Raw genomic sequence first — 25,453 nt, 5'->3', positions numbered from 1 at the left:
ACGTTTAAAACATAAAAACTATTTAAAATATAACAATTACAACTGTGCTTTTCCAGACTACACCCCTGCCTCCCCCCACAGATAATGCATCCCCCAGAGAGACCTGTCTCCCCTTTCCCAGTTACAGCTGCTCCCACTCGGAGCCCACCTCTGCGCCCTGGGGAGACGGCACAAACGCGTATGCCCAGATACAGTTTAAAACAAGGCAGGATTTCAAATACCAGTGCCTGGGACTCCCAGTATAAGTCACGATCATGTGAATTATTCATCAGATATACTTTACCAGAACTTTATCATAGATTTTATCTCGAACAGTTATGGCCACATTCTCCAAGTCCTCTTCAGTGATGTCCTCCACTGGCCGAAAAGAAGATACACGGCGACGTCGTCGATATCCCTGGCATCTCCCCTGCAGAACGAGCCAAAGCAGAACTGGGCATTAGATGGTTTGGGTGGTTAAAAAAAAATTATAGAAGTTTTAAGCTCCTCAGAGCTCTAGGACCATGAATGTTAACTATGTCCCTCTTCTATTTCCCTGCAGTCATTCATACATTTTAGTCATTTGCTGAGCTCCTATCCTAGTGCCAAGCCTCCCTGATAGCAAGGTGACACAGAACGATAAACCAGAAGCTCAGGGTTTCCCTGACCACTGAATGGTCACCTGCGGCAAGCTCTGTGAGGCAGGGGAAGTGAACCACACTGAACAGCCAAAGCCACAAATAGGAAGGGTCCAGAGTGTCTTGCTCTAGACTGAAAGCACTCCAAACTCCCCATTCCTAAACAGAAAGACCAGAGACATCACTGTACTTGCTCACAAGCAAAACCACGAAGCCACCTGCTGCCGTTATCAGCCCTTTACAGCCTCCACTGGAGATGAAGCTGGGGTCCTAACCATTGCTCGGTTTAGAGGAAGGACCCGCTTCATGGCCTACAGCTTAGATCAAGCGCAAGCTTAGGCCCGGGGTTCTTTTCCGAGTGCGGTCCCAGGAGTACCCACAGCATCTGGGAACCTGGCTGAAATGCAACTTCTCAGCTGCTGCAGACCTACTGAGTCAGAACCTCAGCGCTCTCACCGAGCCCCAGAGGGCTGTGATGAACGCTCACGTGCGAGGACCGCTGGCTTAGACAAAGAAGCATTGGTTCATTATAGTCAGAAAATACCCCGCTTGTCGTCTTCCTTCTTCTGAAACTGTAAAACTCTTCTGCGAACTTGGCGGCCGACACGGTGAAGTTCTCCAGGGCGAACTTCTCGGGAGGCCGTGCACTCCGGGCCGGGTTGGTGCGCCGTGTGATCTGTCCCTCTGAGAAGGCCCGCCTCACTGCTTTCTTCTTCTGCAGGTGAGAGCACAGACACACACAACTGGCTGCTTTCTGGAATGAAAGCCATCTAGCAACCGACTGTGTGCATGAGTACTGGAATCAATACATATAAGGAGTTCCACTTACAGAAGCTGAGTTCGGGGTTCGGAGCGGGAAGAAATCTGGCATTGAGTTCAATTCCGCCAATAACTGAGCAAGCTGAAGTTCAGAAGAAAGAAAGGATCGTGCATAAATATTGCCACGTCTACTTCATCTAACACGTTATCACAAGTCTTCCAGTTTGCAGCCATGAGAAACTTGTAGTTTACATAAGATCTCAGCAGTTGTTATTTTTTTAACCTCACATGTAAAGATTTTTATCTACGCAGGTGAGATGCTGATAGCATGAGAGGAATAAAATCTATGCCCGTTCCTTAGGTAGAAGAAGACACGATGAAAACTGTCCTGGAAGGTCCAAGGCCTGGAGCATGCGGTTAGAATCGTGACTGGGCTACTAACTCTCAGTGTGACCCTGGAACCTATCATTTTGCCCACCTGAATCAAGTTTCATCATGTTCACAACAGAAAAGGCCCAACTAGATCATTCCGGCAGTTATTCAGAGCTCCGAAACACTGATTCTTTAAGTTGGTTAATTTCTTATCAATAATTTCTGAAAATATTCCCAAATAAACACCTAAGAACACCAAATAACAGGCATTAACGTGCCAATCATACCATTAGGATTCCTTTTAGTTTTAGACTTACACAGAGGTATGGGTGTCACCCCTAAATCCTAAAATCATGAACATAATTCTTATTTTTTATTTTTTTATTTTTTTTTGCGGTACGCGGGCCTCTCACTGTTGTGGCCTCTCCCATTGCAGAGCACAGGCTCCAGACGCGCAGGCCCAGCAGCCATGGCTCACGGGCCCAGCCGCTCCACGGCATGTGGGATCTTCCCGGACCGGGGCACGAACCCGTGTCCCCTGCATCGGCAGGCGGACTCTCAACCACTGCACCACCAGGGAAGCCCTCATAGTTCTTATTTTAAAGACACAGAGAGATACGACGCTAAAAATTTCTCTTAACTGAGCACAAATATGTCTCTGGATAAATTATACCTCAAAGTAGGCTTTATATTTTCTTAAGCAACTTAATAGACATATAATAAGACTGCATATACAGTATCATTAAATTATGCTTTTTAAAAAGAAAATATTAAAGAAAAAAATATACTAAAATACTAAAAGTGATGATGATTGGTATGATTTTTTTAAATTCTGTTGTGTATAAAATTATGAAGGAAACCACAGTTACTGACCACATACAGAAAAACCAAATACACAAAGATTTCACCTTGTTCCATTAATTATTCTGGTGAAAACGTTTTAAAGTGATTCAGAACTGCTCAGTTCCTTTTAATACCTAGGCCCCTTTCATTCCTTTAGCTGCTATCTTGACACTACAGCATCTAGGTTGAAAGCTGCCTGCCTGACCTGCACAAAGCAACTTCTAAGTGGGCTTCATGACACCCACGTTTACACACTGCTTCTTTCTGCTGGGAACAGGGCCTCTCATCTCCGTAAAATACCACTGCATATTTGCAACATAACTTGATCAACAGTAAATGGCGTTTAGTCCATGGCACTGTGGAGGGGGCTAAAAATGGTCCTGGGAGTCTCTGTTCCCAAACCAGAGCTAATCAGGTGATAACCGCTTGGGGTCCAAGAAAAGAGAAAGAACCCACGATGCCCAGAGCACACTTCCTGACCGAAGCCAAAGCAGCAGCAGCTGTGGGGACGCAGCCCTGGGAGCCCCAGCAGTGGCTGTCTTGGGCCGCGCGGCCTTACCATGGCTTTGTTCTCCTCGATGTTCATGGTCCTTTTCAGCAGGGCGTCTGAGCTCTCCTGGCCCTCGTCCCTGGAGTCGTCCTCAGACTCAGAGGCAGAATCTTCCCTTTCCTTCCTCTGTCTGCAGCTTGTCTTTCTTCCAAGAATTCCACTCTTACTGTCCTGTATGTGCGAGCCAGAAAACAACGGCTCAGGAGAACTGTTCTTACCGGCATTTTTTGCCGGTTTCTTGGTGGGGAACTGAAAGGCTACCCGAAGACCAATACTGCTTCTTCTCGGCCTGCTGCTTCTAGGTGGAGCCTCTTCTTCTTCATCTTCCTCTTCCTCACTCATGAAAGATGCTTTACCATCATCACTGAGCTCTGACTCCACGAGCTAACGAAATGAGAGAAAGAACAAAGACAGTGCCTATAAACAAACCTTCAGAAAGACACACACTTAAAACCCCTCTGACAGTATTTTAGGAGAACAATGAATAGTTGAAAGCTCTCCCTTCCTATTGGTAGTTCCCTCTGAACTCTTCAGTTAAATGCGCAAGTACTTTGTAGATGAACAAAATCAAAGAGCAGGCTGCTACGCGCTCTGGCCCAGCCACACCCACCGGCAGACTGTGTTCTGTTCAGAGCATCAGGCTGGAAGCCAAACGCTGACGAGGTGGGCTCCTCCCCAGTGGACCAGCCAAGCTGGCACACCTGGGAGCCCAGGAATATGGGAATAAAGAAAAGGGTGTGCATGACATCAGAGGTATCCTCAGGTAAAAATGGAGTGCTGAGTGAAAAATAAAGTACCATTCTGCCCTAACTAGCTGGAACACAACTCATGAGTAAGAGGGACAGGAGAGCTGACTTCATTTTAGTGCAGTGAGCAAGGAGCAGGCAGATGACCTGCCTTCGGGGTCAGTGGCGGAACCTCATCCCCAGGATACACTGGGTCCTCACTCAAGGGAAGCCTCCTCCCCTTTCTGTAACCCGCAGCGCCATGGGGTGCAATCAGGCAGACAGCTCTGCAGGGCGGCTGCAGGCACCTGTTCAGTCAGCTCAAGCAACTCTCAGCCTCAGTTTTCAGTCTCCACTCGGCATAGGTCTCCAGCATTAAAACATAACTTGGTTTCACACGTGAGAACACAGTAAGAATGGAAGGCAACAGCAAGGGGACATCTCAGATGCAAAGGACTCTTAGCAACAGCAGAGATGGGTTTAAATACTGGGATCGAGGTCATCACCTGGCCTCTTCCCTTGACCACAGGCTGGACAGTGTAGCCTGGGCACCTCTGTCAGGGACTCAGGTTGTGAGGAGAGCTGAGAACAGCACCAGGAGCCGCCTGGGATTCAGTTAATGACTCTGCTTCTTCCTCGGTGACCACCCCCCCAAATTCCAGCTGGAATCAAGTTAAAAATAAAGCGGCGGGAGGGAAAAAAAAAAAAGCAGACAGGGCTTCCCTGGTGGCTCAGTGGTTGAGAGTCCGCCTGCCGATGCAGGGGACACGGGTTCGTGCCCCGGTCCGGGAAGATCCCACATGCCGCGGAGCGGCTGGGCCCGTGAGCCATGGCCGCTGAGCCTGCGCGTCCGGAGCCTGTGCTCCGCAACGGGAGAGGCCACAACAGTGAGAGGCCCGCGTACCGCAAAAAAATAAAAAAAAAAAGCAGACAACTTCCAAACCTTGGTGTATGTATCAATGCACAAAAAGCCAGGCAGAGAAATAAGACTGTACTGTACGGAGTTACCTATTTGTTTTAATATCCTGAACTCTCCACATTAGTAGCTTTGGAATTCCAAATAGTGGGCTGCAGAGGAATCTATGTTAGAGGACACTGTTGGAGAACTTCAGAGGAGTTCTCTCCCCTGACTGGCTTTATTCATTTATCATAATCGCCGTCTAGCCCCCGTCTCTTTACCAAGGCCGTGGAGTAGCGTACTACAAAGGACTGAAGTACGGAAAGAGTCACCAGTGGAGACTCCGACCTGAGAGCCAGCACCACGGCTGCGGCAGTTTCACGTCTGGCTACAAGACCACGCCTGGGACACATCCCCCCAGACTCCAAAGGCACCCAGGAAAGACAACTGGATTTTCTCTAAGAGCATAATGGACTGGTGGGCCAGGAATTCGCCTTAGAATAGCCGAGTTTACATTTAGCTAAGTGGCTTAGAAGATGGACACGTAAGAAAAAGTAAAATCTTCATATTTTGTTAACTGGCTTATAAGATGAACACGTAAAAAACAGTAAAATCTTTATATTTTGTTAACTGGCTTATAAGATGAACATGTAAGAAAAAGTAAAACCTTTTCATGTGTAAAGTGGCTTCTTACAAGTAACAATACAATTCGGAACCAGGACTAAAAATATTACAACCCACCCTCCCTCACGTTGATAAATATTACCATTACTTCTGCGTTACTGTTAACATTCAGATCACTCTGCGTAAATCCTTCAAAATCTTCCGTCTCTGAGTCACTGTCCTCTCTAAAAATTCTCCTTAGCTCTTCTGTGAAGGTTGTGGACTGGAAACGCACATCCTGCTAAGTTAAAAACACATGTGTCATGGAGAAAGCAAGAAGAACAGAGGCTGGCAGGGGCTGGGGGCAAGGGCAGTCGCTGTTTAATGGGGACAGAGTTTCTGTGTGAGACGATGAAAACATTCTGGAAACAGATAATGGTGAAGGCCTCGAGACGCTGTGAATAACGCCTCTCAGTGTCTTGCAGGCAGCACACTGGGACTTACCGCACTTAAAAATGGTTAAGATGGTAAATTTTATGTAGGTTTTACCACAATAAAAACACACGTATATATACATATTTTCCATAGTTTGCAGAAAGTTAGACCCACAAATTGAACAATTTCAAAAAACCAGAATGGCCGCAGCCTCCATCAGCTGGTGTCCCCCGGTAGGGGCTGATGGAATTCAGTTTCTCCCGCCGGGGCGGGGCCATCAGGAGCGTCTGCGTTCACACAGAACAGAAAACACATGGAGGAGAAGACCTGGCCCTGGCTCCTCCACACACGCTTGGCTTTCCTTTCCAACAGCCATCCCAAGCCAGCTCCTCCCAGGGGAGATGCCTGGTTCACAGACAGCATGCCTCCGGGCAGGACAGGGCTGGAGGCTTCCACAGCCCGCCCCGCCCCGCCCACCGCCGAGAACGCAGTTGCTCTGTCACCCGCTAGGGAGTCCCTCTCCCGCAGGAGGTGAGAAGCAGCCACCGCCGGCAGGTAGCAAGGGAGCCCGAGGAAAGATGTTACACGGCTGACTCAGAAAGGACATGTTCCAGTAATGACTTTTTCTTTCTTTTGAACTCATAAAAATAAATGGCATGCTTGAAAGAGAGGAGGGGGAAAGCAAGAATGGCAGTACAGAACAGAGACCCACAAACCAGCCTCCTCCAAGCTGGCAGCCAGGCCTGGAGTCCATGCCCCCTGCTGCCTCTGACGTCTCCCCTCCTACCCCTGATGCAGGGGTATGACCCCTCATGACAGCACATGCGGCTGGAGAATCTTTATCTCCCTGCCTGCCTTTTCCCTGACTTTAATTATATACTTCTTCGACCTTGGATAATCAGTCTCTGGAGAAAAACAGACATAACAGACGAGTAGAAAAACTTCCCGGGGGAAAAAGAAAGAAATGCCTATATCCGGCATTTTTTTTAAGCTTAAAAATGTCTCCTGTGAATTATTATGGGTAATTGGAGTGACTGTGCTCAGATGTAAATTACTTCATCCCTTTGTTGATAGCTGTGGTGCAGCTGCTTAAAAAAAAATCACACACAAAAGGGAAGTTTCTTTAAAGTGAAATTCAAATTGTGCTTCAGGGAGACCAGCGCCGGCACTGCTGCACACACTACGTACAAGTTCACGCGGCTTCTCTCAGCGGGTTAAAATGGATCCGAAGTGTGTGGGGTCCAGGTGGGGAAGCAGCAGGCCAGGGTCTGTCGTGAAGAATGGTGCGCGGTTGGCTCCCAAGGAAACCCACCACCTCCGAGGGCAGGAAACATCTGGCTCAAGAGCCCTGGGCCAGCCCCTGCAGGCTGCTGCAGGGCAGTGGGGCCCATGTGCACACTTCATCATCGACCCGAAGTCCCTGGCTGGAGCCCGAACAGGTCATGCCTTGGAACAGCAGCTTCCAACCTGCCAGTCCTCTGGCTCTTTCTGTGCTTTGAGCTGGTGTCACAGGCAGCCGTCAGCCTGGGAGAGATCAGTATCTCTGGTGGCCAGTTCTGATAGAGAAAACAAGTCAGCTGCAGCCCTAGACCAAGGCCCATGCTTTTATTCTCCTGATTTCACAGGGTGTAAAAACCATCTTTAATGGGGTCTGTAACAAAGCGAACATCCACTCCACAGTCTCCTGTGTCCCTGGTTATAAGCCTCACACAGCTCTTTGTTCTCCGAAATCTGGCCGTTATCCTTTAAAATCACTACTAGACAGTATGTTGTGGGCTTTGGTGACCTGCATCTACCGTGATCAAGAACATAAGCAGGGCTTCCCTGGTGGTGCAGTGTCTGAGGGTCCGCCTGCCAATGCAGGGGACACAGGTTCGTGCCCCGGTCCGGGAAGATCCCACGTGCCGCGGAACGGCTGGGCCCGTGAGCCATGGCCGCTAAGCCTGCGCGTCCGGAGCCTGTGCTCCGCAACGGGAGAGGCCACAGCAGTGAGAGGCCCGCGTGCCACAAAAAAAAATTAAAAAAAAAAAGAACATAAGCAAATAACAGATCAGAAGAGAAGCTAACAGAGTGGTGACTTTTTTTTTTATTTTGAAGCTCATGGGATGTGAAGAAACAGACTGGAAGTCATGGTGGCTGAACCAGTCGGACAAGTATCCCACCTCAGTTCCACCCCACGGGTGCTCCTTCGCCCATGGGCACTGGATGTATGAAACAAGAGGAAAGGGACAACCCAAGGAAGCAGCCCAAGCCGGGGAAGCTGGAAAGCACCATTAAAGTACGAGGCCCCTTCCATCAAGGAGCCTGTCATTTAGTAAGGGAGCTGGACAAGTCCACAGGTCCCCATGGCGAGGATCAGTGTTGTAAGGGAGACACACGCAACACGACGCACAGAAAGAAAGAAAACCCAGTGAGACTTCGTGGAAGCAGAATCATTTGACCTGCATCTAAACTGGGCTAGAGGCTAGAAAGATGCTGAGAGCGCACGGAGGCAGGATGAAGAGCCTGGACCAGTGTGCACGGGGGGCAGAACAGTGCATGCGGGGGGCATGGATGCAGTTTCTGGTCTCCTGCTGCAAAGCCCGCAGGAGAGAGCCGTACAAGGCACGAGCCTGAGAAGTGGGGCTCCTAGATTAGGAACATCCCAGCTCGGCCACTTCTCAGATGTGAGGCCTCAGACCAAGTCACTTCACCTCCCCACACTTCAGTTTCATCACCCGTGAAACAGGAATAATAACAGCGCCTGCACCTTCCCAGGGAGATAGTGAATTAAGGGCACTCTGCATGAAAAGCATGTTGTCACGGGCCGCGGAATGCATGCTGGGGTCAGACTCGGGAGCAGGGCTGGACTGGGGGCAGGTGTGAGGGCACAGGAGAAGGGGCAGTCGTCACAGCAGCAAGAGCGGCCGCTCTGTTCCTTAAGGCCTGCCGCCCGCCAGGCTCGTGCTGGCGCTTCACACAACGTCCCGCGCCGCTCAGAGGGCCACTCACGCCGGACCCAACAGGCTGCCCCTCACTGCCTGACCACATTCGAACGGAGGGACTGGCGATTTCTGAACAGGGGAGGATGGTGACCAGAGCTCAGTCCCACACCTGCGGGGAGGACTATGAGAACCACGGGAGCTGAGGAGGGAAGAGACGGGAAGGGATGGAGGTGAGGAACATGGCAAAAGATTCATCAGCTCCTGCAAGGGACTTGAGGAGATGGGTGAGGAAACAGGAGGCGTCAAGAGCTCCAAAGTTGGAGACAAAAATGGGGAAGACAGACAACCAGGGAGGGAAAATGGTGAGTTTCAGATCTCTCTTGAGCAATGACGACGGATCCAAGTGTCTGTCAGAAGTACATCTGGGGCTGGAGGGAAGACCCAAACCACAAAGGACCAGGAGGCAACGGCTGAGACCGGGCCAGGCACTGAGATCATTAAGTGGAAAGGTCTGAAGATAAAATCGTGGAGAACATCCACAGATGGGGACAGGAAGTAGAAGGGATGACAACCAAGAACAAAAGGTGTTAAGAGAAAGAGACCAAGGGGAGTGGAAGCAGGTGGCTGGGGGGGGGGGGGCAGGGGCAGGGTGTCAAATGGTGCAGAGGCATCAAATAAGGTGAGGAGACCACACACACTGCCGTCAAGCGGGGGCTTCACTTACATAATTAACTGTCTGCCTTCCTCTACTTCCCCAGTGGAAGCTAGGTGGGTTTAACTCACAGCCTTTTAGGGAGGCCATGGTCGAGGGAGAATGAGGAATTTTGAGTGCCACAAAGGAACTCAGAAAAAAATGCCACGGAAGCCTGGATACTTGGCCATGCTCCTGCCAAATCCCAACATAAACCTCCAGGAATCTACCTCTCCGAGAACTGCAACTTGTGTCTGCCACAGATCAAAGGAATTAAAGAAAGAACAATCCCATGAGTGAGGTGCGGACAGAGCCTCACCGCAGCAGCACAGAGGCCATGTGTCTCATGGTAACCACACACTCCTACGCTATCGCTGGGGGATCAGCCCTCCCCCGCCAGCTGTGTGGGAGCGCTCCAAATACAGCCTGGCCACAGGCTGCAGCCCCGAGGTGGCAAAGAAGACGGATTTGATCATGTGAGGTCCCCTTTACTGAAAAAAAAAAAATTATTGTACATAAAAAGGATTTAAACAGCAAAACTGAGCGAGGTACCCCCACCAGTTGCTTGAAACATGAAGGTGTAACACTAATAAAATAAGATGCTCGACAATTAACTGATACCACCAGTCTCAGACTATGTTCAAGTAAAAGAATATCCGAACCAAGATCCAAGCTTCCAGACGGAGACGCCTGCCTTGAAAGGAGGCACCCATACCTGCTTCCCTGACTCCAGTGAGTCAAAACTATAGCAGCTCTCCTCTGATGACAGGGTTTCCATGGGAACATCATCTCGGAAACCGACAAACTCTTCATCATCACTGGGGGCGTTAAAGATGTCAGCCACTTCTTTAGGGATCTGTTTGGATTGAAAAAAGGAGGATAATATCAGGGGCTGTTATAATCACTTAGGGAAATTTTGTAGAGGAGTAGGAATTACCATCTCATGACCTTATCAATCTGCCATGGTTGCTCACAAAACCCCAATAACCCTGAGTAAAATGTGCCTCAGCTTGACACCTCATGGCAACCAGGGAAGGGGTGGAAGAGGATAAGAGTTTTTCTTTTTCAAATTCTAGAGATATATCCTATCTTACAAGGACTGTTGAGGCCATGCCTAGATAAAAGCCATTTTTGATCTCTTGACAAAAATTAAGAAAATTTTCTCTTTTTTTTTGCGGTACGCGGGCCTCTCACCGCTGTGGCCTCTCCCGTTGCGGAGCACAGGCTCCGGATGCGCAGGTTCAGCGGCCATGGCTCACAGGCCCAGCCGCTCCGCAGCATGTGGGACCTTCCCGGACCAGGGCACGAACCCGTGTCCCCTGCATCAGCAGGCGGACTCTCAACCACTGTGCCACTAGGGAAGCCCTACAGTGGAGCTGTCTTTAAATATCATCCACGTTAAAAAAAAAAAAAAAAAAAAAGTCCTTAAGACATCACTAAACTCTTTTCTTAATTTCCACCTGTAGTTATTTTTCTGTTCTTTGTCACATGAAAGTTCATACAATGAAATAAAGCTTTCCTTCTTTTCTGTATTCTGAATCAATCTTAGTTTAGAATTAATTCTATCAAACACTATTCCAGGCAATTATTGCCAGCGAGAATGTTGTCAGCACACTTAATCTAACAAATATGTATCTGCTGAAAGTTCATTTTTGTACGCTGACTACCTGTTTGTTCTTCACTATTTCGAAAAAGTTCAAACACATAGAAAGGTGAAAGAATAGTGCAAACATTTATAGATGCTTCACGTAGAGCCCCCCATTTGCTTTTTTCTCTTTCAACAAATGTTAGGTTGAATCTCAGGCATTTGCTGATATTTGAATGTTTCTAACCTAGGAAAATAGTGATTTAAAATGCAGCAAGCGGGCTTCCCTGGTGGCGCAGTGGTTGAGAGTGCGCCTGCCGATGCAGGGGACGCGGGTTCGTGCCCCGGTCCGGGAAGATCTCACATGCCGCGGAGCGGCTGGGCCCGGGAGCCATGGCCGCTGAGCCTGCGCGTCCGGAGCCTGTGCTCCGCAACGGGAGAGGCCTTAACAGTGAGAGGCCCGCGTACCGGAAAAAAAAAAAAAAAAAAAATGCAGCAACCTAATCCATGTATGTTTCCAGTAATTTGCAGACACCATACAATTCACCCTAAAATACTTCCATACACGTCTCAGAAAAAGGACATTCTGCTGAAGAACCACATAACCATCATCATACCTGAAATAATATTCATTCAATAACATCATGTATTATGAATCCATATTCAAATGTCTGCATTGTACCCAAAATATCTTTCATAACTTTTTTTTTTTTTTTGCGGTACACGGGCCTCTCACTGTTGCGGCCTCTCCCGTTGCGGAGCACAGGCTCCGGACGCGCAGGCTCAGCGGCCATGGCTCACGGGCCCAGCCGCTCCACGGCATGTGGGATCCTCCCAGACCGGGGCACGAACCCGCGTCCCCTGCATCGGCAGGCGGACTCTCAACCACTGCGCCACCAAGGAAGCCCCTTTCATAACTTTTTAAGGGCAAAAGGGATCCGCTCAAGAAAGAATCATGCATTGTATTTGATTTTTTTATGACACTTTTTGTTGCTTTTCGTAACTGACATTTTGTAGACAACCCAAGAAAACTTCCTTGTAGAATGTCACATATTCTGAGCTTATGTGATTGTTTCCTGACAGACTCAGATATTATTGGCAACAATTCTATACAGATGACATGTACTTCTCAATGCATTGCATAAAGAGGCACAAAATGTCAAGCTATTCCCTATTAATTAGCAGTATTTTTAATTTAATTATAAAACTTTCAAATACATTCCTAAGTAGATGGAAGAGTATCATGAACACACATGTGGACACCCTAGCAATTACCTGTCCATGGCTAGTCTTGTTTCATCTGTATCCCAACCCAACTGCTCTCCTTCTAAATTATTTTAAAGCAATTGTAGACACAGTATCATTTCACCCTGTGTTACGAGCAAATATACAGTCTGTGTCCACAGTTACTATTATTTTTTTCAGCCCCCAGTGTATTTGTATCAAGATCCAAATAAGGCCCATACATTGGTCAATACGTCTCAAGTCCTTTCTCGCGTCACCTTCATATTTAACTTTCTTCTCACAACTGTTTTTTTTTTTTTTTTTTTGCGGTACGCGGGCGTCTCACTGCTGTGGCCTCTCCCGTTGCGGAGCACAGGCTCCGGACGCGCAGGCTCAGCGGCCATGGCTCACGGGCCCAGCCGCTCCGCCGCATGTGGGATCTTCCCAGACCGGGGCACGAACCCGTGTCCCCTGCATCGGCAGGCGGACTCTCAACCACTGCGCCACCAGGGAAGCCCTCACAACTGGTTTTTGAAGAAACTGGGTTATCTGACTGTAGAGTTTGCCAGAGTCTGGAGGTTTGGTTTTTGATTTTTGCAGCCCCAAGATGGTATTTAGCAGACTCCTCTGTCCCTCTGGATTTCCTGTAATTTGGTACTTAAATCTAGAGTCTCAGTCAGACTCAAGTGTACTTTTCTTCGGCCAGACTCCTTCGTGGGCAGTGCTGCGTTCCTGCTACACATCGCATGTAACATCTGGTTGTGTCTTTAGTGGTGATGCTGTTTGATCACCAAGTTAAAGTGAGATCTGCCAGATTTCTTCTTAGCAAAAGTATCTTTACCCCTTTGTGCTTGTTAAGTAATAACTAGGATGATATTTGAGATTCTATGACTATCCTTCTCCCTGATAGCATTTTACTCAACAGTTTCGGTATCCATTGATACCCCTCGCCTGAATCAATCACCACGTTGGGGGTTACAAAACGGTGATTTTCAAAAACTCTTCCTCCTTCGTATGTTAGGTGGCATTCTCCTGTAATGTAATATTCTCTCCTCCGGATCTATCCCTCTCTCTCCCTCTTTACTTCTCTCCCCACTCTCCCTCCCAGGTAGTTTCATGGATTGTTTTAAGTTAATGTGTTTTAACCCATTACTCTGTCATCATTCTTTCTGATACTCAGACTGTCCCAAATTTGGCTACTGACAGCTCCTTCAAGCCAGCTTCTGTGTCCTTTTGACACAATCCTAATAGCCTCTGAGCACCTCCTTGTTTTCCGATACAACAGGCGTGCCAAGCTAGCCTTGTACTGGCCCCAGACCCCGAATGAGCCATTTCTCCAAGGAGCCCTGGCATTTGGAAATCAAGTTCTGAGATCTCGGTGTGCTCCTCGCTAGTAAAGTATCATTGCTTTGCCTGGACAGAACAAAGGTGTCTTAAGTATCTTACATCTGAGTTCATTTTGACATCTTGAATTCAAACCCAACGAGACAGGATTCTTCATCTCCCTCAACACGATGTTAGTATCTCCCTTCCCCGTAACGAAAACCCCAATTCCCAGTACTTCTCATACACCTACCCATTTGCTCTATCCACAGTACACACAAGACCATTTCAGACAACACACCAATACCACTACCAACACCACTGCCAACAACAATCACGTCCAAGATTCCTTTGGGGTTCTTGCTATCCTCCGAACACAGTCCTGCTAGGTACTAGATCTCTTCCCTGAGATAACCAGACCATGGTTGTACTTGGAGATACAAAGATACTTTTTGTGTACTTCACATTTCAACATGGAGTATAAAAAAGAGATGCCCTCAAGGGTCGAGATTTTAATAAAATAATTTTTACTGCTACAGTAAGACATACCGTGTGCAACACATTTTCTTTTAAAATTGGTGCACGGAGGTGAAGAATGAAATGACCACTAGTACAGTTTGATGCCACTGCCTGATTCATGCTGAGGACAAGCAGTTTTCTCTGCCTTTGCTTTTGCACGTCAGTGCAAATATCAACATAGCAAAAAAACGTAAATAATGTCTTAACATTTTTTCCGGCCCCTCCTCCAATAATGTCTTAATATTATTATGACAATAACTTTGTCCTCATGGAACCCTGAAAGGGTTTCAGGGTTCCCCAGACCCCACTTTAAATAACGGCTACACTATTACACACAGAGTTGTGTATTCAGAAGTTACTTAAATTCTTTGGATTCTTTTTTTCTGTGTATTGAATTAATTTTACAGTCAGGTTCATTTGAGAGATCACTAATCCCTCATCTACTCATTTTTAGCACGATTTTAATGCTTCTTGTTTAAAAATGATTAGAAAGCTAGTGGTTCAACCAAAGGAAGTTTAACATTTGGTTTCTAGAGTACACAAATCCAGACACTGAATACAAGATTAATGATGTCAGAGAGTTAATTACAAACCATCTAATGAAATCACTTCAAGAGACAAACAGGCAGACACTTACAGAATGAGAGCTCCACTAACAATAGAAAAAATGCTGTAACATTTATGCTAAGAAGAAGCTCCTAAACAAAGCCTAAATCTGAGATGGTTCTTGGGAGAAAAATTTACCTCTTAAAGAAGGAAGAGTTTTAATTTAACAGTATTTGGCATGCTTGTCTTTTCAAAGACAACTTTCACTGTTGTTTAGCCAACAGAAACAACACACCAAGAAAATACTCTTACTGGAGAAACATAGGTGACATTTATGAAAGTGTAAGTACATTAGACTTTATATAACGATCATCGAGTTCAGTTCCTGAAGTGGCGCTTTTTGACTTACCACCATTCTATGAATCCAAAAACCCCACTGGCCCAGAAGCTTGTTTTAACGTAAAGAATTAAAGAGGAAGAAGCACCCAATGTAATGATCTACTGGAAGCACATATAAGGAATGGAGAGGCTGTTGATATAAATCAATTGCTTCCCCGGTCGACTGCATTAGCCCTGGGGCCACTGCAGTGAGCCTGTGTCTGCCTAATTCCTCCTCCTTACTTCTGTATCTGCTCCAGAGGTGCCAGTAGGGAGAGGCTGTAATTACCCATGAGGGACAAAAGGAAGCAATGAACTTTCGAAAAGGCAAAAACCACTACACATTCTTGGGGCATGCAGGGCTCTGTTTCTTGCTGCCCAACTTCAAAAGGCATTAAGAGAAGCATTTCAGACAGTCATAAGTCCTGGGATTTAGCAAAAGTCTCTGTAAAATATTCAAGTGTCTTCAATGCAACAAACTGTTTAACAGATGCAACAAAGGCGGCAAGATTTGCATGCGAGGGACGGAGTGGACCTGATAAAAGAGGATTCATAGGGACAGCCTTCTAACGTGAGACCAGTTAAACAATGTATCAACACTTTAGGCCCAAGAATTTGTCACTTCCCTGTTTCATTCGGCAGTGATCCACTCTGTAGCTATGTAGTCTAGACAGACTACAACAGACGTTTTTCTACAAAGCTTATGTTCCATTTGACTACAACGCCAACTGTAAGGCCTACCAAAACAAACCCCAAAAAAAAGCAAATAACTGAAAATAAAATATATTTCCAACCAGTGGATTATACTTGCAGTAGTCAAGCTTGCACAATATTAGGATAAATGCAATCTAGCTAACCAGAAAGAAGTCAAGAAAATTCTCTTCTGAAAGTGAAAAGACTTATTATTCATAACTATTTTTTTTTTTTTTACAATACACAGATTTCTTCCATTCCTTTCACACACACTCTATGTATCTATTCCCTCTGTCCTTGCTGGGATAACAACGTGAGTATCATCAAAGGTCAAGTGGGGCCCAAGATACAGTTCCTCCACCAGGACACAGACACTAGAAAAGAGTCCTTGGCACCTAACACGGGCCTGGCCTAAAGCAGGTCATCAATAAATCTTTGTATGAAAATGACTACATCTGACCTTGTAGTCATTTTCTCAGGGAAGGTGTAGTTTCCTAGGAAAGGTGCACGGGGTCAAAAGGTACACTCTGTAACATTCCTATCCAAAAGGAATTAAAGATCTTCACTCAGAATTTCTGGGCATCTACATACAAAGTAGTCATATCCACAGCACCTCTTTCAGAAAGGATTGCAGATTTCACTTACAAGCCTTGCAACCTACCTTGGGGCTCATCTCGGGAACAAAGAACGCACATTCGACAGGCTTTGGGGCCAAGCAGGTGGGCAGTGAAGGCGGCAGCTCAGGGTAAGGCTACATTGGACAGTGCCGACATGAGTCCAGGAATGGCAGTCACTCCCGCACCCCAGCAGACCAAAGCTACAAAGGCACGGGGCTCAGTGTGCCCAACCTTGGACCTCCCCAGAGAAGTGAGGAATCTGAGTCTTGGTGAGGAATCTCCCAGTTATAAAATGTCAGCTTCTAATGTAAGGACCAAACATCTACAGGCTGGATCTCAAACTCGTTCAGGGAAGGCGCACAGAAGAACTCACGGTGCTGAGTGGAACACCAAAGAAATTTTAAAAGCTGTGATTTCAAATGTTACTGACGGTATATCTAACTAGTGTCTGCTAGTGATAGTACTGGACACTGAAGTATTAATAAAATTAAAAGAAAAACTTTACATTTAAAATAACCCTTCCCTTGTTCATGGTAGCACTATTCCCAAAAGCCACAAAGTAGAGGCAACCCAAGTGTCCATCGACAGATGAATGGCTAAACAAGATGTCATAAACACATACAATGGAATATTATTTACTCTTAAAAAGAAAGGGAATCCTACAAATACTGAATCATTACACTGGATGCCTCGAAACTAATACAGTGCTATAGGTCAATTATACCTCGATAAGAAAAATTTTTTAAAACAAAACAAAACCCACAACAGAGGCCTGAGATTCTGCAGTTCTAACAAGTTCCCCATGCTCTGGCCTGCAGAACATGCTTTGTGCAGGGCCCAGCCCATTTTGTTCCTCTCTTATGAGATGTGACTCCTCCTATTTCATAATAGCAACTCGTGTAGATCTTAACTTCCTTCCTACAGGCAGTTAATTCTCATGGCAGACTCTGGATATCTTTGGCATCTGTCTTTCTCACCCTGCCCCACTCCAGCACCAAGAATAGAGTCTTACAAACTCAGAGGTCCTTAACAAATATGACTAACTGATAAGCAGCATCAACTAGTTTGGGGGGGGGGGGAAGGAAGAAAATTTTAAAATTGGGTAAAATTTTTTTAATCAAAGATTTTCTATATCTCAAGGATATCTAAATTCATTCTTCCTGGATTAAAAAATACCACCACCCAGCCAGAAGGAACATATTTATCATCTATTAGTTTATGAAAGAAAAGAAATTTGAGATTCTCTTTAAGGCCAATTTATTCAAAAGCTGATTTTGATAAAGCTTCAGGAAATGTTTCTTATTCCAGGAACACTAGTGTGTATTTCACCTGGAAACATGTTTCGTTTAAAGCCCTAAGGAGCAGTACAAAAGAAATTCCTGTGCACTACTGCATTTTCCTCGTTAAGTGTTCTGAAAGCAATTTTGATAGCAAGGATGGCAGAATTTGTAGGGTGTACTATCTTGCAACTGTGTAAGGAGACCCTTTACACAAAGGAAAGCATTCCTTCAACCCACTACGAAGGGGGTTGTTTCATATCATTTTCTCCATAAACAACATCATTTCCCTAAATCTCTTATGATTAAATTGGTTGGGTCATAGAAATGCACATACCTTGCGCCATTTACAAAAACTAACTCAAAATGGATCAGATCTAAATATAACACCTAAAACAATAACACTTCTAGAAGAAAACTGGAGAAAATCTTTGTAACCTTGGGTTATGCAAAGAATTCTTAGATAAAACACCAAGCACAATACAGATTTTTTAAATGTATAAATTAGACAATTAAAATCAAGAAATTCTACTCTTCAAAAAAGACTCTTAAGGGAATGAAAAACCAACAGACAAGAAGAAAATACCTGCACATCATTTATCTGATAAAAGACCTATAACCAGAATATATTAAAAACCCTCAAAAGCTCAACAATAAAAACAAATAACCCAATTAAAAAACAGGCAAAAGAGGTGAGCAGACGCTTCACCAAAGATAAATGGATGGCAGGTGAGTACGTGAAAAAATTTTCGACATCCACAGTCATTAGAGGGAAACGCAAATTACAACTACGAGATATAACTATCTACCTAGCAGAATGGCTTTTAAAAAACCTGACGATACCAAGTGCTGACACGGATGTGGAACAACTGGCCCTTTCATAAACTGTTAGTAGAAATGCAAAATGGTATAGCCACTGTGGAAAACAATTTGGCAGTTTCTTATAAACATACACTTAGCACATGATCCAGCAACCCTGCTCCTAAGTGTTACCCAAGTGAAATGAAAATTATGTTCCCACAAAACTTGTAATTAGCAGTTTTACTTCCAAACCTACAAACAATCCAAGTGAACTAGGGAATGGATAAAACAAACTGTGGAACATCGATACCATGGAATTTAACTCAGCAATAAAAAAGAAAAAATTACTGACAGACACAGCAACATGAATAAAGCTCATCACTATGCCAAGTGGAAAAGACTATACATTGTCTGATTATACTTACAGGATGTTTCGGAAAAGACAGAACTATAGAGAAAATAAATCAGGAGTCAAGATAGAAGAGGAGTAGGAGGACGTGGAGTTCATCTCTCCTCACAAATGCATCAAGAATACAACTTTAAATGGAACAATTCTCACAGAACACCAGCTGAACACTAGCAGAGGACCTTGGACACCTAAAAAGAAAGATCCCCACGTAACCAGCTGCGGAAACTGCAAATTGACACCCCCATGACCAGCTTTGTAAACTGAACGCCTACAGAACATCTGAACAGACAGCGAGTGCTCCCGCAGCCAAGATGGGTCTAGCTTTAGCAGCTGTAGACTGTGTGGGCACATACACACAGGGGTTGGGCCAGACCAGAGTCTGGGCTGCTCCCACAGTGGGTCCAGATCCATGATCACTGCAATCCCCGGGACCTGACTTCAGTGGATCTATGCTGGTGGCCTGGTGAAAACAACGTCTGAGAGACACCAGGGCCAACTGCTAGCATACCCATGGTTAAGGTGTGGCCAAGAGCAGTGCCAACAACAGTGTGATCTGAGATCTCACACAACGGGTGAAAGGTGACACAACAGAGCACACCCACAGGTGAACAGCTCCAGAGGAGAAATACTCAGTAGCTCCCCTCCCAGTGGGAGTGCTCCAATCCCACCTACCTCACACTGCAGATCAGAAACACAACTAAAAAACAGATCTGGGGGCCTCTCTACTCCAACAACTAGGGAGCAGACCCCACCTCTGACAGGGCAGTGACACCCACAGAGCAAAGGGGAGGCCAGTGCAGGCCTAGCCACCACAACATCAGTCACACCTCCTATCAAGGAGATAACGGCCAAAAAACAAACCCAAAACAATTAAGAAAAGGGCAATAGAAATACACATATTGATAATAACCTTAAATGTAAATGGACTAGATGCTCCAATCAAAAGGCATAGACTGGCTGAATGGATACAAACACAGACCCGTATATATGCTGTCTACAAGAGACACACTTCAGACCTAGGGACACATACACACTTAAAGTGAGGGGATGTAAAAACATATTCCATGCAAATGGAAATCAAAAGCAAGCTGGAGTAGCAATACTCATATTAGACAAAATAGACTTTAAAATACAGACTAAGAGACAAGGAAGGACACTACATAGTGATCAAGGAATCAACACAAGAAAATATAACACTTGTAATTTATATACGCACCCAACATAAGAGCACCTCAGTATATAAAACAAACAGTAACAGCCATAAAAGGAGAAACTGAGAGTAACACAATAATAGTGGGGAACTTTAACACCCAATTTCATCAATGGACAGACCATCCAGACAGAAAAATCAATAAGGAAACACAGGCCTTCAATGACACATTAGACCAGACGGACTTCATTGATATTTATAGACATTCCATCCAAAAACAGCAGAATACACATTCTTTTCAAGTGCACATGGAACATTCTCCAGGACTGACCACATGGTGGGCTACAAATGGAGCCTTGGTAAATTTAAGAAAGTTTAAAGCATATCATCTTTTCTGACCACAATGCTATGAGATCAGAAATTAACTACAAGAAAAAAAACTGTAAAAAACACAAACACATGGTGGCTAAACAATATGTTACTAAACAATCAATGGATCACTGAAGAAATCAGAGGAAATTTTAAAAATACCTAGAGACAAATAACAATCAAAACACCATGATTCAAAACCTATGGGACACAGCAAAAGCAGTTCTAAGAGTGAAGTTTATAGCAATACAATCTTACCTCAAGAAACAAGAAAAATCTCAAACAATCTAAACTTACACCCAGAGTAACCAGAGAAAGAACAAACAAAACCCAAAGTTAGTAGAAGGAAAGAAATCATAAAGATCAGAGCAGAAATAAATGAAACAAAGATGAAGGAAACAACAGAAAAGATCAATGAAACTAAAAGCTGGTTCTCTGAAAAGATAAACAAAATCAATAAACCTTTAGCCAGACTCATCAAGAAAAAAAGGGAAAGGGTTAAAATCAATAAAATTAGAAATGAAAAAGGAGAAGTTACAATTGACACAACAGAAATACAAAGGATCATAAGAGACTACTACAAGCAACTGTATACCAATACAATTGACAACCTAGTAAAAACAGACAATTTTTTAGAAAAGTACAATCTCATAAGGCTGAACCAGAAGAAATAGAAAATATGAACAGACCAATCACAAGTAATGAAATTGAAACTGTGATTTAAAAACTCTCAACAAACAAAAGTCCAAGACCAGATGGCTTCACAGGCGAATTCTGTCTAACATTTACAGAACAGTTAACACCTATCCTTCTGAAACTATTCCAGAAAGCTGAAGGAGAAGGAACACTCCCAAGCTCATTCTATGAGGCCACCATCACCCCAATACCAAAACCAGACAAAGATACCACAAAAAGAAAATTACAGGCCAATATCACTGAAACATAGATACAAAATTCCTCAACAAAATACCAGCAAACTGAATCCAACAACACGTTAAAAGTATCATACACCACAATCAAGTGGGATTTATCCCAGGGATGCAAGGATTTTTCAATATCTGCAAATCAATCAGTGTGATACACCACATTAACAAACTGAAGAAAAAAATACATATGATCATTTCAACAGATGCAGAAAAAGCTTTTGACAAAACTCAACACCGATTTACAATAAACTCTCCAGAAAGGGGCCATTGAGGGAGCATACCTCAACATAATAAAGGCCATATATGACAAATCTACAGCTAACATCATACTTAATGGTGAAAAGCTGAAGGCATTTCCTTTGAGATCAGGAACAAGACAAGGATGTCCACTCTCACCACTTTTATTCAACATAGTTTTGCAAGTCCTCCCATGGCAATGAGAGAAGAAAAAGAAATAAAAGGAATCCAAATTAGAAATGAAGTAAAACTGTCACTGTTTGCAGATGACATGATACTATACATAGAAAATCCTAAAGATGCTACCAGAAAACTACTACAGCTCATCAATGAATTAGGTAAACGTGCAGGATACAAAATTAATACACAAAAATCTATTGCATTTCTACACACTAACAACAGAAGATCAGAAAGAGAAATTCAAGAAACAATCCCATTTACCATCTCATTGAAAAGAATAAAATACCTAGGAATAAACCTACTTAAGGAGGCAAAAGACTTGTACTCCGAAATCTGTAAGAAACTGATGAGAGAAATCGACGATGACACAAACAGATGGAAAGATATACCATGTCCTTGGATTGGCAGAATCAATACTGTCAAAATGACTATACAACCGAAGGCAATCAACAGATTCAATGCAAGCCCTATCAAATTACCAATGGCATTTTTCACAGAACCAGAACAAAAAAATTTTAATTTCTATGGAGACAAAAAAGACCCTGAACAGCCAAAGCAATCTTGAGAAAGAAAAACGGAACTGGAGGAATGAGGCTCCCTGACTTCAGGCTATACTACGAAGCTACACTCATCAAACCAACATGATACTGGCAGAGAAACAGAAATACAGATCAACGGAACAGGACAGAAAGCCCAGAAATAAACCCACGCACCTATGGTCAATTAATCTTCAAAAAAAGTAGGCAAGAATATACAATGGAGAAAAGACAGTCTCTTCAGTAAGTGGTGCTGGGAATACTGGACAGCTACATGTAAAAGAATAAAATTAGAATATTCTTTAACACCATACACAAAAATAAACTCAAAATGGATTAAAGACCTTAATGTAAAACTGGATACTAATAAAACTCTGCGAGGAAAACATAGGCAGTACACTCTTTGACATAAACTGCAGCAATATTTTTTTGGATCCATCTGTTAGAGTAATGGAAATAAAAACAAAAATAAACAAATGGGACCTAACGAAACTTAAAAGCTTTTGCACAGCAAAGGGAATGATAAAAAAAAAAAAAGAAAAAGAAAAGACAAACTATGGAATGGGAGAAAATATTTGCAAAGGATGCAATTGACAAGGGCTTAATCTCCAAAATATACAAACAGCTCTTACCACTCAACAACAAAAAACAAACAATCCAACTGAAAAACAGGCAGAAGACCTTAACAGACATTTCTCCAAAGAAGACATACAGATAGCCAGCAGGCACATAAAAAGAGGCTCAACATCACTAATTATTAGAGGAATGCAAATCAAAACTACCATGAGGTACCACCTCACACTGGTCAGAATGACCATTATCAAAAACTCTACAAATAACAAATGCTGGAGAGGGTGTGGAGAAAAGGGAACCCTCCTACACTGCTGGTGGGAATATAAGTTGGTGCAGCCACTATGGGAAACAGTATGGAGGTTCCTTAGAAAACTAAAAATAGAATTACCATATGATCCAGCAATCCCACACCTGGGCATATACCTGGACAAAACTATAATTCAAAAAGATACATGCATCCCTATGTTCATAGCAGCACTATTCACAATAGCCAAAACATGGAAACAACCTAAATGTCCATCAACAGATGAACAAAGAAGATATGATACACACATACAATGGAATATTACTCAGCCATAAAAAAGAATGAAATAATGCCATTTGCAGCAACATGGATGGACCTAGAGATTATCATACTAAGTGAAGTAAATCAGAGAAAGGCAAATAATCATATGATATTGCTTACATGTGGAATCTAAAAAGAAATGATACAAGTGAACTTATTCACAAAACAGAAACAGACTTACATACTTAGAAAACGAACTTACAGTTACCAAGGGGAAGGTTGGGGGCATAGACTGGGAGTCTGGGATTGACATGTACACTCTGCTATATTTAAAACTGGTAATCAACAAAGACCTACTGTATACCACAGGGAACTGTGCTCAATATTCTACAATGACCTAAATGGAAAAGAACTTGAAATGCAATAGATACATATGTATGTATAATTGAATCACTCTGCTGTACACCTTAAACTAACACAACATTGTGAATCAACTATAATGCAATATAAAACAAAAATTTTTAAAAAGAAAAGAAACATTCACCTTCAGAATGGCAGGAACTTACATGGCATTTATACTCACCTTCATCCGCCCCCTTCACAAGGCAACTTCTGGTCTGGAAGATACTGAGCCTAGTTTCCAGTTCCCTTAAACTGGAGAGAGCAAAGCAGACACTGACTGCAACATTCTAACCAGTCAAGGGTTAGAAGGCTGTCTGATGGTCCCTGTCTCACCTAACTCGGTCTCAGGTGAGGAAAAGCTCCAGTCATTGCTCACGAAAGCTGCAGGGGACTACAGATCTGCAGATGCCTGGGATGAGAGTTTATGCATGGAGATATACAACAGTCCATCTAAAACTCCAAGGAGAAGCTTGGGTAAAGCTTCTTGGGAAATTAAGACATTCAAAAGAAGCTGTGTATATGGGAGAATTGAGAAAGCCACACATAGGCCCAATAGATACATTCTCAAAAAAGATGTGAGAAAACCTTACGCTTCTGGACTCGGAGCATGGCCAGCCAATCACCGAATGGTTTTCCTGGCATACAGCCAGTCTTCAAACACTGGAAAAGGTGGCAGTTTCTCAAATACCCAACTTTTGACAAAGAGCAAAGGCATACAAAGAAACAAAATTGAAAGGAACAAAATCATAGGTAGAAACAGATGTCCCTAAGGAAGTACAGACTGGGGACTCACTAGACAAAGGCAACTGCCTTAAATATGCTCAAAGAGCAAAGAAAAAACACAAAGAACTAGGGTAAATCAAGAAAATGATTTATAAGCAAAAGGATGATATCAATAAAGAGACATACATTATAAAAAGGAAAAGAAATAGAAATTTTGGAGAAAATGTAATAACTAAATTGAACATTTCCCTAGAGGAGTACAAAATCAGATTGATGATGAGGCAAAAGAATCAGAGATTTGACAAAGTAATGGCAAAAAAATTCCCCAAATTTGATGAAAAACATGAATTATAGAAATGCCCAGGAGGATAAACCCAAGAGATCCACACTGAGGCACATTTTAATCAAACTGCTGAAAGAAAAGAGAATGTTGAAAGCAGCAAGAGAAAAGCAACTCCTAGCAACAGGGATCCTCAATAAGATTACCAGCTAATTGCTCAGCAGAAACTTTGGAGGGCAGAAGGCAGTGGAATGACATATTCAAAGTGCTGGAAGTAAAAACTGTCCACCAAGAATTCAGTACCTGGAAAACTGTCCTTCAAAAATGAGGGGGAAATTAAGACATTACCAGATGAACAAAAACTGAGAGACTTCATTACTACTAGACCTGCCCACAAGAAATCCTACAGGCAGTCCTTCAGGTTGAAATGGAAGGACAGTAACTCAAAGCCATACAAAATACAAAGCTTTCAGGTAAAGGTAAATACATAAACAAATATAAAACCCAGTATCATTGTAAATTTGTTTTATAACTCCACTTTTTATTTTCTATAAAATTAAAAAAACACGAATCTATGTTCGGGGCTGCACAACGCATATAGATGTCATTTGTGACATCAACAACAAAGGGGGGGGGGACAGAGCTGTATAGGAATAGAGCTTTTGTATGCCACTGAGGTTAAATTGGTATCATTCAAATTAGATTGTTTTAATTTTAGAATGTTATAGGTAACTCCCATGGTAACCACAAAGAAAATATCTATAGAATACACACAAGAGGAAA

The 25,453-nt window shown here is 43.8% G+C and overlaps 1 protein-coding gene across 4 annotated transcripts in view; it reads right to left on the bottom strand.

The window, feature by feature from the left end:
• The window catches only part of CDCA7L (cell division cycle associated 7 like), a 51,069-nt gene that overhangs the window by 3,863 nt on the left and 21,753 nt on the right, over positions 1 to 25,453 (bottom strand). Inside the window, exons 2-8 of one of the 4 annotated variants that reach the window (XM_067746178.1) lie at positions 10,133 to 10,273; positions 5,531 to 5,668; positions 3,403 to 3,525; positions 3,151 to 3,312; positions 1,447 to 1,518; positions 1,162 to 1,332; positions 284 to 409 (exon numbers count right to left, since the gene is read on the bottom strand). In XM_067746178.1, the coding sequence (XP_067602279.1) occupies positions 284 to 409; positions 1,162 to 1,332; positions 1,447 to 1,518; positions 3,151 to 3,312; positions 3,403 to 3,525; positions 5,531 to 5,668; positions 10,133 to 10,273 (933 nt within the window). Of the gene's footprint in view, positions 1 to 283; positions 410 to 1,161; positions 1,333 to 1,446; positions 1,519 to 3,150; positions 3,526 to 5,530; positions 5,669 to 10,132; positions 10,274 to 25,453 lie in introns of all 4 variants that reach the window. The other 3 variants (XM_067746175.1, XM_067746177.1, XM_067746179.1) reach the window with 3 other exon arrangements.

Source organism: Pseudorca crassidens, chromosome 8 (assembly GCF_039906515.1).
Source record: "Pseudorca crassidens isolate mPseCra1 chromosome 8, mPseCra1.hap1, whole genome shotgun sequence".
NCBI classification, from domain to species: Eukaryota; Metazoa; Chordata; class Mammalia; order Artiodactyla; family Delphinidae; genus Pseudorca; species Pseudorca crassidens.
Note: the sequence above shows the minus strand (reverse complement) of the source record. Positions and strands in the feature narration are given on the sequence as shown.